General features: G+C 44.5%; 1 protein-coding gene across 1 annotated transcript; it reads left to right on the top strand.

The window, feature by feature from the left end:
- Positions 1 to 9836: 9836 nt before the first annotated feature.
- On the top strand, positions 9837 to 19058 carry LOC120914346. The gene is made up of 2 exons (XM_040325012.1): positions 9837 to 9990; positions 18058 to 19058. Exon 2 carries the CDS (start codon positions 18086 to 18088, stop codon positions 19013 to 19015), a length of 930 nt encoding a protein of 309 aa, XP_040180946.1. The 5' UTR covers positions 9837 to 9990; positions 18058 to 18085; the 3' UTR covers positions 19016 to 19058.
- The last annotated feature ends 825 nt before the right edge of the window (positions 19059 to 19883 follow it).

Here is a 19883-nt window from a genome sequence, read left to right as displayed (position 1 = left end):
AAGAAAAAAATATGTCCCCGGATTTCATTTTAAAAATCTGGTCACCTTATGTTGGGGGGCGTGGCTAAGTGTGACCCATCACTGATCGCTGTTCCCGATGACGGGGAACAGACGATCAGTGACATGTCACTAGGAAGAACGGGGAGATGTTGTGTTTACACTGAGCTTAGGCCGATACGTATTTACGTGACCCAATCGCGGGACATCGGCTCCCACGGTCACGGAGCTTGCGACAGTGTTGTGCGTGCGACCACACGGCGGCCAATTAAAGGGGACGTACCTGTACGCACCATTCTGTCAATGTAAATCTGCGCGCGGCAGTCCTTAAGCGGTAAAATCGTAATTCGGTTGAAATTTTTGTTATTCCGAGATTCTCGTGTATCTGAATCTCTGAATCGCAATGCTAATGAATTTCAACTAATCCGAAATAAATTATAAGGAAACAACAAATACGTTTGTATTTGTTTCATTCGGATGACATGATACGATAGTTTGGGCCTTTTGTTGATGTTTGGAAAAAAATGTAATGAAAAAAATACAGTAAGGTATAAGCCCCCTTTCAAACTCACGGACCAATTGGACCATCCATTGCTCTCTATGGGGCTGCAGATATCAGTGGACATGTCTGCTGACTCCCCCCACCCCCGCCTGATGGCATCCGATCTGGTCCGCTAAAAACAGACCACGTTCGCCATCTGTATAGGCCTGGGGATCGGATGACAGTCAGCTGAAAACAGACAGGCCGGTCCTTTTCCATCCAGCCGCCCCATAAAGAACATCGAGCTGTGTCCATGTCCACTTTTCATAGTTCCCTCACTGCCAGGCTGCCTTGCTGACATACGCTATATTGTCAAAAGTATTGGGACGCCTGCCTTTACACGCACATGACCTTTTAATGGCGTCTTAGTCCGTAGGGTTCAATATTGAGTTGGCTTCAACTCTTCTGGGAAGGCCGTCCACAAGGTTTAGGAGTGTGTCTATGGGAATGTTTGACCATTCTTCCAGAAGAGCATTTGTGAGGTCGGGCACTGATGTGGACGAGAAGGCCTGGCTCGCAGTCTCTGCTCTAATTCATCTCAAAGGTGTTTTATCGGGTTGAGGTCAGGCCAGTCAAGTTCCTCCATGTCTTTATGGACCTTGCTTTGTACACTAGTGTGCGGTCATGTTGGAACAGGAAGGGGCCGTCCCCAAACTGTTCCCACAAAGTTGGGAGCATGAAATTGTCCAAAATGTCTTGGCATGCCGACACCTTAAGAGTTCCCTTCACTGGAACTAAGGGACCAAGCCTGAAAAAAAAAAAAAACACACCATAATCCCCTCCATCAAATAATTTGGATCAGTGCACAAAGCAAGGTCCATAAAGACATGGATGAGCGAGTCTGGGGTGGAGGAACTTGACTGACCTGCACAGAGTCCTGACCTCAATTCAATAGAACACCTTTGGGATAAATTAGAGCGGAGACTGCGAGCCAGTCCCTCTTGTCCAACGTCGGTGCCTGACCTCACAAATGTTCTTCTGTTGACACACTCCTAAACCTTGTGGACAGCCTTCCCAGAAGGGTTGAAGCTACAAAGGGTGGGCCAACTTAATATTGAACCCTATGGAATAAGACTGGCATGCCGTTAAAGTTCATGTGGTGTAAAGGCAGGTGTCCCAATACTTTTGACAATATAGTGTGTAATCGGATATACAGAGTTTTATCTGCCACCATTGGAAGGTATGTATTTGTACCAATGATAATTTGGTCACGTATGAGCATGTTGAAGGATAAAAGGCAATGTCAGAATGTGGTACTAACAGCTGCCTATTTCACAAACTATCAACTCTACAGTTATTTGATAGACCTGTTTAGGTTCTGTTTCAAGGTCAACTATTTGCTACACACGCTTGCGTTAATTTAAGCAGACTGTTTTATCTTAAATTGTATAACTGTTTTAGACTCTTTGTTATATAACCCATTTTCACTAGCATAGCCAGGTCACCTCCTGGGGTATCTGCTTCCCAAATCACACATTCTGTTGATCTAGGATATGTTATGGAGGAACGGGATAGAGGGAGGTGTTCTGTAGTCCTAACATTCTCACATTGTCACCCCAGCACAGGAAGTGTGTTACTGCCAGGATCACCAGGTTGAAACAAAATCCTGAAAACTGAGAATGAATGCAGCTACCACGTCTGAGGAGACTGGTAAGCTGGAGGAAAAGATGATCCGCACTTCGGTCGTTGCTCTTTAAAAAAAAAAAAAGTAGTTTTTATTGACAAGCCACAGTGAACAAATGCAAACGAGAACAGTTGACGTGTTTCAGCCTATAAGGCCTTAGTCATAACCATGACTAAGGCCTTATAGGTTGGAACGTGTCAACTGTTCTCATTTGCGTTTGTTCACGGTGGCTTGTCAATAAAAACTATGATTTTTTTTAAAGAGCAACGACCGGAGTGCGGATCATCTTTTCCTCATTACTCTACTCAGCCAGCGACTGTGGATCGTGCACCCAGGAGCTCTATCTATGTGGTGTATGGGTAGTAGCACTGACTTTTCTGTTTATACTTTAGACTGGTAAGCTACTTGTATATAACATTTCTATTCTTAGCTTTTGGTACACCTTTTGGGGACGGGGCTGCTAAAGGTTGAGCTTTAATGGACTTAACCCTTGCTGCCCCTTTAAGCCGCTGGGCAGTGCCTTGACGCAGGGCTCACACGTCCTCCAGCAGTCATGTAGCTCCAATCTCCTGATTCTTTAGCATGTTAATGATGTCTGCGAGACAGGGCACCAGCCTCCTGATTCCCAGCGCCCCCCGCCGATACTTCAAGCTTAACTGGCAACCTGATAAGGCATCCAGCTAGTCTGAGCACAATAGATATGTTAAGAGATTGTTGTCTGTCTTTACCACGAATGTGGCCCCATACAGATAGTCCTGTAACTTATCCACATCTGTCCACTGCAGAGCCAGAAAAAAATCCAGTTTGTGGACTGGGTAATTCTTCTCAGACAGGGTCAAACTGTGACTCACATAAGCTATAGGCCTAAGCCCGCTATCTTTCTCTCGATAGAGGACCCCACCCATCCTGTCTCAGCTGGCGTCTACATAGAGTTCATAAGGCTTGGCTAGGTCAGCATAGGCCAACACTGGTGCTTTAGTAAGGCTTCTTTAGAGGTGCCGGTAGGCCTCCTCACATTGAGAAGTCCATTGATCTTATATGGATTCTCGTTGGCTCCATGTCTCCTGATGTTTGGTTTACTTTCTGTCTCTTGTAATAGACTGCAACAACTCGTTAAGGGGCCGAGCGATCTTTGCAACGTTCACCACAAGTCTCCGATAACAGGAGCAAAATCCCAGAAAGGATCTCAGTTCAGTCACCGTTCTTGGCCTAGGCCATGTAGTGACTGCTTCCAACTTCTTCGGATCCGTGATAATACATTCTGCTGAGACAACATTACCCAGGTTGGTGACCGAAGTCCTGTGGAATTGACACTTCTCCACAGACCGGTTTCAACCCCTCTTCATAAAGTCTTTCAAAGATCTTCTCCAACCTCGCCTCATGCTCTTCCAGAGTTCTTCCAAAAATGATAATATTGTTCCGATACACCAGGACCTTGATCAGGTTCATGTCTCCCACAGTACCCTTCATCAGTCGAAGGAACATTGCTAGTGCTCCCAACAATCCCTGAGGCATCCTATTGAACTCGTAGAGCCCAAATTGGCAGATGAAGGCATTCTTTCCTCTGTCATTGGGGGGGAAATTGGTATCTGGTAATACCTGCTCTTCAAATCCAGCACACAATATGATTGAGTGGTTGGGCCTGGTGCCCTGCAGAATTCTCTCAAGGCTGACTTTATCAGCATCCAGAGGGTTGATTCCCTTTAGAATGATTTAATGTAGAACTTTATCCACTCTGGCAACATAATCCAGTGTTCAAACTTGTACGTCAGATCAGGTAGTTTCTTAACCCTACCATAAACGGCACACAATGTTTCGATGTAATCCATTGCCACACAATCTGGCTTTGCCCTTCTTGGACTCCTTATGACATTTGCTGCGGGACTCTTGAGACTCTCACTCAGACTTGCACTTGTCTCTTTACCACTTCGGGCACACTCCAATCTTCTACAAATTGCATTGCTTGATCCGTCCGTCCATCGTCCGTCCCCCCCCCCCAAAAAGAACCGTAGTTTCCTGTACCCTCGATGGGCTGAAATGGTACCATCCTTTTACTAGACTTTCGACTAACTTGCTCATGTCGGTATAGAAAGAAGCAGGCGGCATGCTGACCACTGAAACATCAGCTTCTTTTGAGTCTGGGCTTACTGACCCACACTGTGAGCAATGTTCATCCAGATCTCTAATAGTAACATCCAGCCTTTTTGCCAAACTCGCAACATCTTTCTGAAACCTGGACGGTATAGTCGCCCGTTACTTGGGGCATAGGTGCAGTCCACATCGGGCTCAGTTCTCATATCCACAAGGTGGACTCCTTGCTCTATTACAGCCTTCTTCACTAACTGACGTACCTCTCTCAGCCCACCTGATTGGGTGTTCCCACTGACTTTTACAGTTCCAATCGGCTGCCTTGTTCTCGGCCCCAGGTAGGGGCAGTAGCTGAGTCCATTCTCTCTTCAGCTCTTGGCTCGTCAGACAACTTTCCTAAACAACCCATGAGGGGTATACTGGATGAGCCCCCAAATGTAGCGCTTTAAACCTAGAGGTCTATGGCTGCAGGCATAAAAGGGTAGAAAAATAACTGGGCTTCTGTCGAACTCCCTTTTGGCCTTCTGACACCACAGCTCCAGCAAGCGCTTCCACACTGAGAACCGAGCGAATGAACACCGCTGATGGCTCGGTTCTGACAGCTCCATGAGACTGTCGGTCACCAGCTCTCTGCTCTGCCCCCTCCTCGTTGCCTGGAGTGCTGGGCTGTGTAGGGGCGGAGCGCCCGGCTCAGGGTCTCAGCGGCTCGCCGGGTGTCGGTCCAAGGACCCGGTGGATCCAGACTTCCATTGTCGTGATGACGTGGACCCTGGACTGACTTCTGTGACGTCAGCAGAGAGCGGACTTTAGCCCATTCTCTGCTGAGAACAGGTCACAGGAGTGCGAAACGAACTGCACTCCTGTGATCCAGGAGAATCACAGACAAACGAGCTTTGGCTATACTTTTAATTTTTGGTTTATTTTTTGCATATTTTGTGGTGAGTGCAGTTTTTCTTTGTTTGCGGCAGGCAGTGAATTAATTCTTCACTCCTGCAAAGCCCTAGCCACCACTTGGTGTGTCGCATAGCATGCCCCCCCCCACCACTGCTCACTGTGGTTCCTCTGACCAACCACTATGTCACCACAAGATACAATGGGCCAGATTCACAAATGACTTACGCCGGCGTATCTTCTTATACGCAGCGTAAGTTCTAGGATGCGCCGTCGTATCTATGTGCCGTATTCTTAAAACCAGATACGCCTGAATTCTGGCTCCATCCGACCGACGTAAGTCTCCTACACCGTCGTATCTTGGGTACATATTTACGCTGGCCGCTAGGGGCGCTTCCATTGATTTACGCATCGAATATGTAAATGACCTAGATACGCCGATTCACGAACGTACTTGCGCCCGTCGCAGTAAGCTACGCCTTTTGCGTAAGGCGTACGTCCGGTGTAAAGTTATCCCTCATAAAGCAGGGGTAAGTCATGTTAGGGTATGGACATCGGAGAAGTCGGAACAGCCGTCGTATTTTACGTCGTTTACGCAAGTCCTACGTGAATGGGGCTGGGCGTAGGTTACGTTCACGTCGTACGCATTGAGCCGTCGTATCTTAGGGAGTATATGCAACGTGATTCTGACCATGCGCCGTTCGTTCGGCCATTCATTTACATGGGGGTCACGGTTAATTATACAACACGCCCACTACCTTCCAAATTTGAATTGGGCTGGCTTACGCCGGCCCATTTACGCTACGCCGCCATAACTTAGGGAGCAAGTGCTTTGTGAATACTGGTCTTGTCTCTCTATGTTACGTCGGCGTAGTGCATATGAGCTGCGCTACGCTTGCTCAAACATACGCCGCTGTCTGTGAATCTGGCCCAATGGCTGGAGGAAGGAACCACAGTGGGTGGCAGGGGACATGCTACCCAACATGCGACAAAGTGTCAGATGAAGCCCATACCTCTGCAAGAAAGCAAAGCATTTCCTGACCACCACTGGAGAGGTAAATATACAAATTCTTCTGTCATAGGCTCTCATCCCTTTTTTTTTCCAATAAATCGACATGGTCCCTTTTTAAAAGGCAAAATTGTGAAAGATTTACTTACTGGAATGCATGTACGTGAGTTGTGGAAGTGACTGTCATTACCCAACCGCGGCGACAGTATTTGAAGTATGCTGATGGCATTGTCAGCAGTGAATGTGTCGCTGAGCCCGAAATCCTTGTATACGGATCTTTCTGGAACAGAAGAAAATACAGAGGGATCGTCGTGTGATGTCCAGTGCAGAAGAAAAAAAGAAACGGACCATTAAAAAAGAATATAAGTATACCGTATTTCAGGTGTTGATTCAAGGCAAGTATTATAACATGCTTTTATTCTCTTTTTGGCTAATAAATTACCGTATTTATCGGCGTATAACACGCACCCTAACTTTAAAAAGTTTCAGGAAAAAAAAATTACACAGCCCCTTCCACAAAAAAGTGAGTGTTATATGCCAATAAATACAGTAATTGAATGGTACTAAAGGTTCAGTTATTTTTTTATTTTTTTTAAACCATCATGTTATACTTGGGCCCCTTTCACACGAGCGGACCATGTCAGTTTTTTTTGGCGGACCTGAACGGCCACTCCATGCTTCTCTATGGAGCGTCGGATGTCAGCGGTGACATGTCCGCTGACATCCGCTCCGCTAAAATCAGACGGATGGTGATACGTCGCCATCCGTCCATATCGGATCGGGTGAGATCTGATGAAAACGGACATGCTGTTAGTTTTCGTCAGATCTCTCCATAGGAGACATCGGCGCTCGACAGGGATGTGTCATCCTCCGGCTCAGCTGAGATCAACGGAGAGATCTCCCGCTGAGCTAGCAGATCCACCCCGTTTGGAAGGAGCCTTGCCTCCACTGTGCAGTTCGTTTTGCACAAAGTGGCCCCGAACATCCTCTTCTGGGGTCCCATGGCGGCTCTCGCGGCTCCTCCCCGCAATAGCTAACCCCCTCTGGGAAGCTCTCTCCCGAGGGGGTTACCTTGCAGGCGCGCTCCCGTGTCATACACTCGGCGTCCATAACCGCCAAGTGTATGATTCACCGCCGCCCCCGGGGGCCGTGACGTATTTGATTGACAGCTGGGGGTGCCAATGGCTGCGCTGCTATCAACCTTTTCAATGAAGAGCCGACAAGACGTGGGGAAGGCGATGCGGGATCGCGCCAACAGAAATTCGGGGCTCAGGTAAGCAAACGGGGGCTTGGGGGGGGGGGGCAGGCAGAGACACAGGCAAGGTGTTTTTTCACTTTAATGCATAGGAAAAAACACAAGGGTTTACAACCCCTTTCAGCTTGTTAAACTTAGAGTAAGGGCTCATTTGCTTTGGCTTCACAAGGGTAGACCCGGGCACATACAAGGGGGTAGCAATACTATACCATTTTTGTCTGTACCAGTAGTAGGGCCTAGCAAAAAAAGTGCACGTTTTTCTTTTTTTGTCTACTACCTACAACACACTGACACTAAAAGGAAATGAAAAAATTACCTTTGACCCTAACCCAAAAATGTTCCTAGGTAAAACCCTGATTTAGCTATTTTATCTAGATCTTATCTTTATTATCTTTTATACACGCTGGGCAATGGTATTGCACATAGTTGCCCAGAACCTCCTCTTCTGAGGTCCCCTGCTGGCGCTCTGGGCTCCTTCTTTTCTGTGTCTGCCCACATAGCAAAGGGTCTTCCCAGGAATGCTAACTGTCACATTTTCTTTGTGCTTTCAACTCCACTGGCAAACCATCAAATAGTCGGTGTCATAACTGATCACATGTGCAGCACCAATGCAGTTAGAGGCCAAGATGGCAGCTTCCTTGGCTGAAAAGGATAGGGTTAAGTTCTGCTTTAAGGTAAAAAAAAAAGCTTTAATTTTTACAACCAATTCAACCAATTGATATAAACTTCATTCTTGACCAATCTAGTGAGTTGTTGGGAAAATCATGCTCAAAGAAATGCACGTGTTCATGCATAAGCACGTGAGCATTAGTGTAGTGCATGTGCTCATGTGTGAGCGTGCTTGTTTGATGGACTTTGGCACCTAGTGGCCTATTTAACCACTTAAGACCCGGACCTTTAGGCAGCTAAAGGACCCGGCCAGGTTTTGCGATTCGGCACTGCGTCACTTTAACAGACAATTGCGCGGTCGTGCGACGTGGCTCCCAAACAAAATTGGCGTCCTTTTTCCCCCAAAAATAGAGCTTTCTTTTGGTGGTATTTGATCACCTCTGCCGTTTTTATTTTTTGTGCTATAAACGAAAATAAAGCGTCAGTTTTGAAAAAAATGCAATATTTTTTACTTTTTGCCATAATAAATATCCCCCAAAAATATATATAAAAAAACATTTTTTTCCCTCAGTTTAGGCTGATACGTATTCTTCTACCTATTTTTGGTAAAAAAAAATAGCAATAAGCATTTATAGGTTGGTTTGTGCAAAATGTATAGCATTTACAAAATGGGGGATAGTTTTGTTGCATTTTTATTCGTGACTGCGACATTATGGCGGACACTTCGGACAATTTTGACACATTTTTGGGACCATTGGCATTTTTTTACAGCAAAAAATGCATTTAAAATGCATTGTTTACTGGGAAAATGACAATTGCAGTTTGGGAGTTAACCACAAGGGAGCGCTGAAGGGGTTAAGTGTGACCTTGTATGTGTTTACAACTGTAGGGGGGTGTGACTGTGATTTCATTTATTGTGTATCCCTTAAAAAAAAGGGATCACACGATCGATGACACTGCCACGGGGAAGCTGTGTTTACACACAGCTCTCCCCGTTCTTCAGCTCCGGGGGCCGATCGCGGGACTCCAGCGGCGATCGGATCCGCGCACCCGCGACCCACGGCTGGGTACTAGCACAGGACGTACCTATACGTGCATGTGCCCAGCCGTGCCATTCTGCCGACGTAAATGTGCAGGAGGCGGTCCTTAAGTGGTTAAAGCGAGTTCCACACAAAAATGGAACTTCTGCCTCCGGTGTCACATTTTGGCACCTTTCAGGGGGCAGCAGATACCTGTTTAATACAGGTATTTGCTCCCACTTCTGGGCGTAGATACCCAAGCCACCCATGGGTATCTACACCTCTTCCTTTGTCCCCCCTGCTGTCTTCTGGGAGACACACAGGTGCCAGAAGACAGGACGAACCAGTGGGATAGCGCAGCATGAGTCGCGCATGCGCAGTAGAGAACCAGAATTCCCTTACCGAAGATGGCGGCAGCACACACGAGCCAACATCGGGTGCCGACATCGCGGGCGCCCTGGACTGGTAAGTGTCCTTATTTTAAAAGTCAGCAGCTGCAGTATTTGTAGCTGCTGACTTAAAAAAAAAAAAAAAAAATTGGCAGACCTCCGCTTTAAAGCCTTACAGGACTTGGGTTCATTGCTGAATGGTCCTCAGCTCCTTATGCTTGTGACCTGATCCTGTGCTTCTCTATACTCACCCAACTTGCTCACCTGCTTGTTCCTGAACCTCTGTTGCTGACTTTGGCTTGTGACCAAAACTTGCTCTCTGCCTTCTGTTCTGTTTGCTTAATGCTGACCTTGGCCTGGTTCCTGACTTTGCTCTCCTGCTCGGTTGTTGCCGACCTCTGCCCGTCTGACCACGCATCCGAGATCCAGTATCTTCCTACTGCCAGTTGGCCTACACCAAGATATCTCCTAGAGGTACCTGTGCCCTGTTTATACCCTGTCATCGTCCCCAGGGGGAACTGGGCAAGTGGTGCAAGGGGAGCCCTCTCGTCAGCTCGGCCTCGACCAGGTACATGACATGAGTATTTTATTTATCTAGACTTTGTTCCATACCAACATGTCCATCCACCTTCTATGGTCTGTAGCCAGCTTTTGTAAACATAATTTATATTCAAGAGCAGAGTAATTATTAACCCTACGGCCTTCTTCTTTTAAAAGAAATAACCTTCGAGCAAACTAATCTGAAATAGACTGAGAACTAAACAGGTGGGGAAGTGCTATATTTCTGTAGCCGTACTTAGTAACGTATAGGACTATATCCCATACTTGGACAGGTGAGTAAACCAAATCCATCTCTTACACTTTGCTCATGCTATTACACAAATAATAAAATACGTTTTTTTATTTTTATGTGTTCTTCGGCGGGTTTGTACAATTTTATGAACTCGCATACTTTTACTGCTACTTATTCATTGATTTCATTGTCAGAAAGCTAACACTAAGGGGCAGATCCACATAGCAAGTACGCCGGCGTATCTACTGATACGCCGGCGTACTTTCAAATTTCCCGCGTCGTATCTTTAGTTTGAATCCTCAAACCAAGATACGACGGCATCTGGGTTCGATCCGACAGGCGTATGGCTTCGTACGCCTTCGGATCGCAGTTGCAATACTTTGTGTCCGCTGGGTGGAGTTTGCGTCGTTTTCCGCGTCGGGTATGCAAATTAGCTTTTTCCGACGATCCACGAACGTATGCGCGGCCGTCGCATTCTCTTACGTCGTCTCTAGTCGGCTTTTTCCGGCGTATAGTTAAAGCTGCTATTTTACGGCGTATAGATAGACTTGCCATGTTAAAGTATGGCCGTCGTTCCCGCGTCAAAATTAGAATTTTTTTTTTTTTTCGTAAGTCGTCCGTGAATAGGGATGGACGTAAGTCACGTCTAAGTTCAAAATATGACGTCGTTGCGACGTCATTTAGCGCAATGCACGGCGGGAAATTTAGGAACGACGCATGCACATTTCATTCGGCGCGGGGACGCGCTTCATTGAAATGAAACTCGCCCAATTTGAAATACGGCGCCAGAAATACACTACGCCGCCGTAACTTACGGTGCAAACTCGCTGAGGATTCGAAAATGCGCCAGGTAAGGTACGGCGGCGTAGTGTATTTCTTTCTGGATCTGCCCCCAAGCATTTAAAAGGTGAATTCCATGCAGATAGATAAAATGCAGTCTACTGCGCAGTCTGTACCACAGAGCTCAGAGAAGGGAAGGAAGAAGCAGCACAAGGAGGCAATCGGGTGTGCTGCAAGGAGCTTGCTGATAGCAGGAGAGAGAGTAGAGTGACAGAGATGAGATAATCACTATGCTGCTTCACTTTTCACTGTCCAGTTACAGGGTGGGAAGGGGACCTGTACATGAAACTGCAGCATGGAAAGCTCCGATTTCCTCCCTGGATAGAGGAAATGTGTAAATCTTTGGACTGGAGAGACAAAAATACAAATCCTTATATACAGAGTGTGTGTGTGTGTGTGTGTGTGTGTGTGTATATATGTGTGTGTGTGTGTGTGTGTATATATATATATATATATATATATATGTATATATATATATATATATATATATATATATATATATATATATATATATATATATATATATACACATACATACATACATACATACATACATACATACATACATACATACATACATACATACATACAGTTTGACAAATTTTCTTGGAATCTAGAAGCAAGCTAAAAAAGTTAGGAGCCAGAAAGCGCGCCCCGTCAAGCTCGCGCGCAGAAGCGAACGCATTTGTGAGTAGCGCCTGCATATGTAAACGGTATTCAAACCACACATGTGAGGTATCGCCGCGATCATTAGAGCGAGAGCAATAATTCTAGCACTAGACCTCCTCTGTAACTCAAAACATGCAACCTGTAGAATTTTTTTTAAACGTCGCCTATGGAGATTTTAAAGGGTAAAAGTTTGTCGCCATTCCACGAGCGAACGCAATTTTGAAGCGTGACATGTTGGGTATCAATTTACTCGGCGTAAAATTATCTTTCTCAATATGAAAAAAAATTGAGCTGACTTTACTGTTGTCTTATTTTTTTTATTAAAAAAATGGTATTTTTTTCCCCAAAAAAAGTGCGCTTGTAAGACCACTGCGCAAATACGGTGTAACAGGAAGTATTGCAGAAGGAGATGGCAGTGAAAAAAACATTAGAATGGCTGTTTAACTTGTAATGCCAATGGGCACCACAACATGGGGCCAGATCACAGAAGGAAGCTTAGGTCAGAAGAAGGCCGCAAAGCCGCAGCCTCAATTACCGGTTGGCGCGGGCCTGCTGCGGCAGGGGAGGTGGGGGCGCACGGAAACACCTCCCCGCCGGCCGGTAATTAAGGCCGTGGCTTTGCAGCCTTCTGCAGGCCTAAGCTTCCCCGGGCACCAGATTTTGTCGAGCCCTGTATGTATGTATATGTGTGTATGTATGTATGTATGTATATATATATATGTATATATATATGTATGTATGTATATATATGTATATATATATATGTATATATATGTATATATATGTATATATATATATATATATATTTGTTTTGTGTATCTGGCATAACTTAAGTATGGCTTTCATCAGACAATGATGATGCTCTTGTCTAAGAAGGAATTCACTTAATTGTGTCTTCTATATGTGTTAAGCTTTCATTTTTTATGTGGAGAAAACTGTTAATATGGACAATGATTGGTATGAGTTATTTACAAGTTATTATTTGTAATGTATGCTTAAAAGTTTGCACAGCCTGGCAGAAATCGTGACATTTTAGAGAGACAAATATACAAATCCTTTGGCTGGTAAAACCTGTTCTTGTATACAGCAAAGCCCAGGTGGACCAAGAAAGGTTACCTGTGAATTATTATTATTATTATTTTTTTTGTATCCTGAACAATTCTTCTGGCAGTTGTGGCTGCAATCTTTCTTGGTCTACCTGACCATGGCTTGTTATCAAGCGATCCTGGAATTTTCCACTTCTTAATAAGTGATTGATTAGTACTGACTGACATATTCAGGGCTTTGAATATCTTTTTATATCCTTCTCCATCTTTATACAGTTCAATTACCTTGTTACGCAGGTCTTTTGACAGTTCTTTTCTGCTTCCCATGGCTCAGTGTTTCTACGTGACGGCTAACAAACTCATTTACTATTGATACACAGATGCTCGTTGCAATTTAAAAAGCGACAGATGTAGTAAATTAATCTTTTATTTACCATTTTAACCTGTGTGTGTCACCTTGTTTGTTTGTCTGTACCAAGGCCGAACATTCCAGGGGATGGAAACTTTTCATTAGGACCTTTTGGGTGTTTTATGTTTTCATTATGATTAAAAAATGAGCCAAACAACTATGTTTATAATAAATGGGTTCACATGATCCCTTTTTGGCATGATCAGTCATATTTTCAATATCCATACCAACATTTCATGATTTCTTTCAGGGTATGCAAACTTTTAAGTGTATGTGTATATTTTTTATATTTAGCACTTTATCACTGTTTCAGTACACTTTATATTTTATTATATATTTAGACGGTATTGATCACTCTCTAATTAGTTTAGCTAAATTTACCAATTTTTTGCGCTCATCACCTTTTTTTTCATTTATTTCTTTTACTCAAACCCATAAACAATCAGAAGCATCTAGAAACCACCAGCCGTGATCGTATAGTGGTTAGTACTCTGTGTTGTGGCCGCAGCAACCCCAGTTCGAATCCGGGTCACGGCAGTATTTTTACAGCGTAACTAATATAAATATTATATATATATATATATATATATATATATATATATATATATATATATATATATATATATATATATAAAATTAGAGCTGCAGGATTCTGGGCAAATTGAGAATCACAATTTTTTTGGCTTAGAATAAAGATCACGATTCTCACGGCGTAAAATCTTTTACATTTATACCCAAAAAAAAATTTGCGCTAACTTTACTGGCTATTTTTTTAAATAAAATAATTAAACACATTTTTTCCAAAAAAAATGCATTTAAAAAGACTGCTGCGCAAATAAAGTGCAACATAAAATATAACCGCCATTTTATTCTCTAGGGCAGGGATAAGCAATTAGCGGACCTCCAGATGTTGCCAAACTACAAGTCCCATGAGGCATAGCGAAACTCTGACAGCATCAAGCATGACACCCAGAGGCAGAGGCATGATGGGACTTGTAGTTTGGCAACAGCTGGAGGTCCGCTAATTGATTATCCCCGCTCTAGGGTCTCTACTAAAATGTTATATCATTTTATGTGTGTGTGTGTGTGTGTATGTATGTGTATGTGTGTATATATATATATATATATATATATATATATATATATATCTCACACACAGCGGAACCTTGGTTTACGGGCAACTCGGTTAACGAGCGTCTTGAATAACGAGCAACTTTTGATTTTAAATTCTGACTGCTCGTTATGTGAGTGTTGTCTCGCAAAACGAGCAGAATTCAAGCTAATGGGGTGTGCAGTACCGCATTTGGCCAGAGGTACGGGGTTGCTGGTGACACTCAGAATGGTTTGGAGCCGTTCGTAAATACTCGGAATCACTCAGAAATACCCGTGTTTCCGAACCTTTTCCGAGGGTTTCCAAAATCGGCCGTGCTGTCCCCGAGTATTTCCGAGGCTCTCCGGCGCCCCCCACCTCTGGCCACATGCAGTATTGCATGCCATAGAAGTCAATGTGGAATTTATTATCTTTGTTTCCGTTGACTTCTGGGGAAACTTGCTTTGATATGCTAGGGCTTTGGATTACAAGCGTTCTCCTGGAATGGATTATGCTCGTAAGCCATGGTTCCACTGTATATGTATTGTGTATTATTAATTTAGAATTTTTTTGTTGCATTTGAAAGTAAATTACTTTTTTATTTTTTTAAACTAACTTCCTCCAACCCCACAACAGTTGGGGAAGGAAAATAAACTTTTAGGGACTTTAAATGTGCATACAAAGCTAAATTATCATTTAGCATTGTATGTTCTCTTTGTGTCACATGTAACTACTTGCGGACTGCCCGTCGTTGTTGCACCTCAGCTGTTTGAAGTGCAATACCATTTTAATGGCAGTAGATAATTGCCATAACTACGGTATCCTCTTCAAGAGGGGGGCGGTCCACTTTCAGATAAAAGTGGTCTCTGTGGCACATTCGCCGCAGGATCACTTTTATGGGGGGGGGGGGGCGGGAGAGGACCCCGCCACGCTCTGGTCATCTTTGCTGCTTACTAGAGCTATCGGTAACAGCCAGGACAATCGCGTCCTTCCCCCTGACGGGCCTGGAGCTGAGTGGAGAAAGATGGCCCTCATTCGGCTCCATAACACTGGATGGCGGAAGAGTCGTAAAACATCACTTCCGCTCAATGGTATTAAAGAGGAAACTATTTTTTTTTGTTTTTGTTAAAGACAGTTATTTATTTTTAATGCATTTTAGTGTAAATGTGAGATCTGAAGTCTTTCTGACCCCAGATCTCACATTTTAGAGGACCTGTCATGCTTTTTTTTTTTCCTATCACAAGAAATGTTTACATTCCTTGTAATAGAAATAAAAGTGAGAAGGAGAGGTGTGAGGGTCACATAAAATGGCCTGGCAGGCTGGATTTGTGTTTGCATGTGTCTTAAAATACTAAATAGAATAAAAAAATTACCATAAGCCAATGAAAACACAACTTTTCCAAGCTGTTTCATCCTTTTCTTTGTACCTCAAGAATAACAATGACAACGTCCATACAACACTTTGAGTTGAAATATTGAAACAATTGGAAAAGCTAACTGTGAAGGATATGTCAGTGTAAATCTCCCTGCTTGGTTAAATTGTGGGTTAGAGGTAAAATGGATTCATGTGTTACAAGCTATTGACATGTTAATGACCCGTCTGCAGCTAGCTCCTTGTTTCAAAGGGATGTTAAACCTGTTTACTGTGATTAGAGGTGACTCATGTTATGTATTCTGATTGCTTCATTATGCGGTGCCAGGCTGCCCAGCTAATGTGTTCTGTACACCTTGTAATTAACTTCCCTGATGTCATTATTTAAAGAAAATGTGTCTCAGGTCGGCTCCGAATTGTCTGGCTATATTCTGTATGAGAAACTCCTGAGTGTGTGAAAAGGGGGTGGAGCTCCCATTGTTCCTTGATTAAGGATTTAGCTTGTAAAACTGTATTTATAACCAGCAGCAAGCTGCCAATAAATCAGTCTTGGTTCCAGCATTCAATCTTGACTCATGTGTGGATGATCCTGTGATGTTCTTGTATGGAGAGGAGGGAATGCTTGACGGGGATATCATACCGATACCGTCACACTAACATTTAGATGGAAACATGTGGCTACTTTAGCGTGAGTTTAGGCCAGGGTTTGACAAATTTGCTTGGAATCTAGGAGCCAGCTAAAAAAGTTAGGAGCCAGAAAACGCTCCCCTTTCCCGCCAAGCTCGCGTGCAGAAGCGAACCCATACGTGAGTAGCGCCCGCATATGTAAACGGTATTCAAACCACACATGTGAGGTGTCGCCACGATTGGTAGAGAGAGAGCAATAATTCTAGCCCTAGACCTCCTCTGTAACTCAAATCATGTAGAATTTTTTTAAACATCGCCTATGGAGATTTTAAAGGGTAAAAGTTTGTCGCCATTCCACGAGCGGGCGCAATTTTGAAGCGTGACATGTTGGGTATCAAAATACTCGGCGTAACATTATCTTTCACAATCTAAAAAAAAATTTGGGCTAACTTTACTGTTGTCTTATTTTTTTATTAAAAAAAAGTGTATTTTTTTTATTAAAAGTGTATTTTTTTCCCAAAAAAGTGCGCTTGTAAGACCTCTGCGCAAATACGGTGTGACAGAGTATTGCACCGACCGCCATTTTATTCTCTAGGGTGTTAGAATAAAAAATGTATATAATGTTTGGGGGTTCTAATTAGAGGGAAGGAGATGGCAGTGAAAACCGTGAAAAACACATTAGAACTGCTGTTTTGCTACTTGTAATGTAACTACTTGTAATGCCAACGGCCACCACAAGATGGCACCAGATCACAGAAGGAAGCTTAGGCCTGCATAAGGCCGCAAAGATGTGCCCTCAATTGCCGGCCGGTAATTGAGACCGTGGCTTTGCGGGCCTTCTGCAGGCCTAAGCTTCCTTCTGTGAAGGCCGCAAAGTGATCGCGGCCCACGCCGGCCGGTAATTGAGGCCGCAGCCTTCTGCAGGCCTAAGCTTCCTTCTGTGAAGGCCGCAAAGCCGCGGCCTCCATTACCGGCGAGCCCGCCACGATCGCGGCCCGTGTCAGCCGGTAATTGGGGGCGTGGCTTTGCGGCCTTCTGCAGGCCTAAACTTCCCTGGGAGCCAGGTCACAATTTCTTGTCGCAATTGCGATCGGATGCCCGGATTTTGTCGAGCCCTAGTTTAGGAGTTGAAGTTCCCACAATATACCTCTTAGGCCCCGTACACACGACCAAACATGTATGCTGAAACTGGTCCGCGGGCCAGTTTCAGCAGACATGTTTGGTCGTGTGTGGGCGCGAGCGGGCCGAATTCCAGCAAACATTTGCCCGCCGGGCCTTTTCCCAGCGGACAAATATTCCTGGACGTGTTTTAAAACCGTCCGCTGGAATCCTGCCCGCTCGGACATGTACGGTCGTCAGTACAGACCTACCGTACATGTCCAGGCGCCCGCCGTCCCTCGCATGCGTCGAATGACTTTGACGCATGCGTGGAAGCCTTTAAATGGCAGGCCCGCCCACGTCTCCGCGTCATCGTCGCGGCGACGACGCGGACACGCCCCGCGTAATGTTTACGCGCGGACTTCTGTACGATGGTGTGTACAACCATCGTACAGAAGCCCTCTGGCAGACATGTACGGTGAAAACGGTCCGACGGACCGCTTTCACCGTACATGTTTGTTCGTGTGTACCCGGCCTTAGATTTATACTGTGGGTATTAAAACCCAGAAGAGTTTTTCAGGTAGTTATTGGAGTTCACTGCTTTTTTTTTTTTTGTGCCAAAATGTTAAAGAATTGTACTTTTATAATATAGCCGGTCAAGCTGACATTTTTATATGGTTTTGTTTTACAGGAGTAGAAACTATTGTTTTCGCCCAAAAATGTTGTGGTTGGTTTTCCCGCTCATCTTCTTTGACACAAGTGGTGCTCAGGAAGTTATTTTTGGTAAGAACAAGTACACCGAGTACCAGGTTGGAAACTTAAGTCTAATCCTGACGGCTCCCCATGGAGGATCTTTGGCACCCTCTTCAATACCTTCCCGAGATGCTGGGTGCTGGGAAAAAGCTACAAAAACGTGTTACTATGTGCATTCCTGTCCAACAGGAACCACAAAAGACACAACTAATTGTAAGGTTACAACGGTGAAGGATCTTTATACCCAAGAAATGGCATCAGCGGTGGCAAAAGAGATAAGTCGTCTGAGATCAGGATACCGTCCTCATGTTGTGATTAACAACTTATCAAGGTCTAAATTGGATCCCAACAGAGACAAGGACGAGGCTGCTTTTGGTGTTCCTGAAGCAGAGCAAGCCTGGGAAGAATTTATGGGTTTTATTCGTACTGCCAAGTCTCACATGTCAACTGGTCTGCTCATCGACATCCATGGTCACTCTCATGCCGAAGGGTGGGTAGAGCTCGGTTATCTCATCTCCAAAACTAACTTAGATTCTGGAAATTTCAAAGCTGCCGACACCTCCATCTATGCGTTGTCCAGAAGACGCCCCGACACCACTTTCGACAGTTTGCTTCGTGGTAAGGACAGTTTGGGAAAGCTTATCGAAGATCAAAATTCAAGTTACGTTAGCGTCCCCTCACCATCCAATCCAGGGCCCAACGGTGGTAATTATTTCTCCGGTGGTCACATTGTTGCCCTCCATGGGTCTAAAATATCCGGTGAAGTTGATGCCGTTCAAATTGAGCTTCCGAGGTGGATCCGGGAAAGTGCCGAGCGCCCTAACTTTGCTGCTGCCTTGGCTAAAGCTATACTGAATTATTACGATATACAGCTTGCAAAATCACAGAATGTTTAATTGTTCTTCTACTATTAAACGGCAATAAATGATGTTTTGTGGAGTCTATTTTACAATTTATATATTACAATATTTGTTTTTTTTTTTTTTTTTTAGCAGAGACAAACAATTTCAAGGATACAGAGTGGAAAAGGGTATTAACCACTTAAAGGGTTTGTAAAGGAATTTTTTTTTTTTATCTTAATAGCTTCCTTTACCTTAATGCAGTGCTGTTTTCATGTCCTCATTGTTCGTTTTTGCTCTCAAGTTGCTGTAATTCTTCTCTGATCTCCACACTTCCTGGTTGTCTGTTTCCTGATAACCACAGTGCTGGGAGCTTTCTCTCTGTGGTCACTAATCAAGGAGGTGTGATTACTGTTGGGTAGATTCAGGTAGATTGGATTACATTTAGGTTGGCGTAGCCTAGTGTTTTTAGGCTACGCCGCCGTAAATTATCTAGGCTAGTAGTGATTTTCAATCAACTTACCTGCTAATCTACGGCGGCGTAGCCTAAAACGAGCGGGCGTAAGGGCGCCTAATTCAAATGACTTGGAGGGGGGCGTGTTGTATGGAAATGAGGCTTGACCTCAAAGTTTTTTGACGTTTTTTGCTACTGCGCATGCGCCGGGCGACTACATTTCCCAGTGCGCATTGCGGCTAAGTACGCCGTACGGGCCTATTGATTTCGACGTGGACGTAAATGACGTAACTCCCAGTTCGCGGACGACTTACGCAAACAACGTAAAAAATTTGAACCTTGCGGCGGGAACGGCGGCCATACTTTAACATTGTTATTCCACTTCATAGGTGGAATAACTTTAGGCCGCCTAAGGCCTTACGGAAACAATGTAATTCGACTGCGGCGGGCTCGCGTACGTTCGGGAATCGG

The sequence above is a fragment of the Rana temporaria genome, chromosome 9 (genome assembly GCF_905171775.1).
Source record: "Rana temporaria chromosome 9, aRanTem1.1, whole genome shotgun sequence".
Classification (NCBI taxonomy): domain Eukaryota; kingdom Metazoa; phylum Chordata; class Amphibia; order Anura; family Ranidae; genus Rana; species Rana temporaria.
Note: the sequence above shows the minus strand (reverse complement) of the source record. Positions and strands in the feature narration are given on the sequence as shown.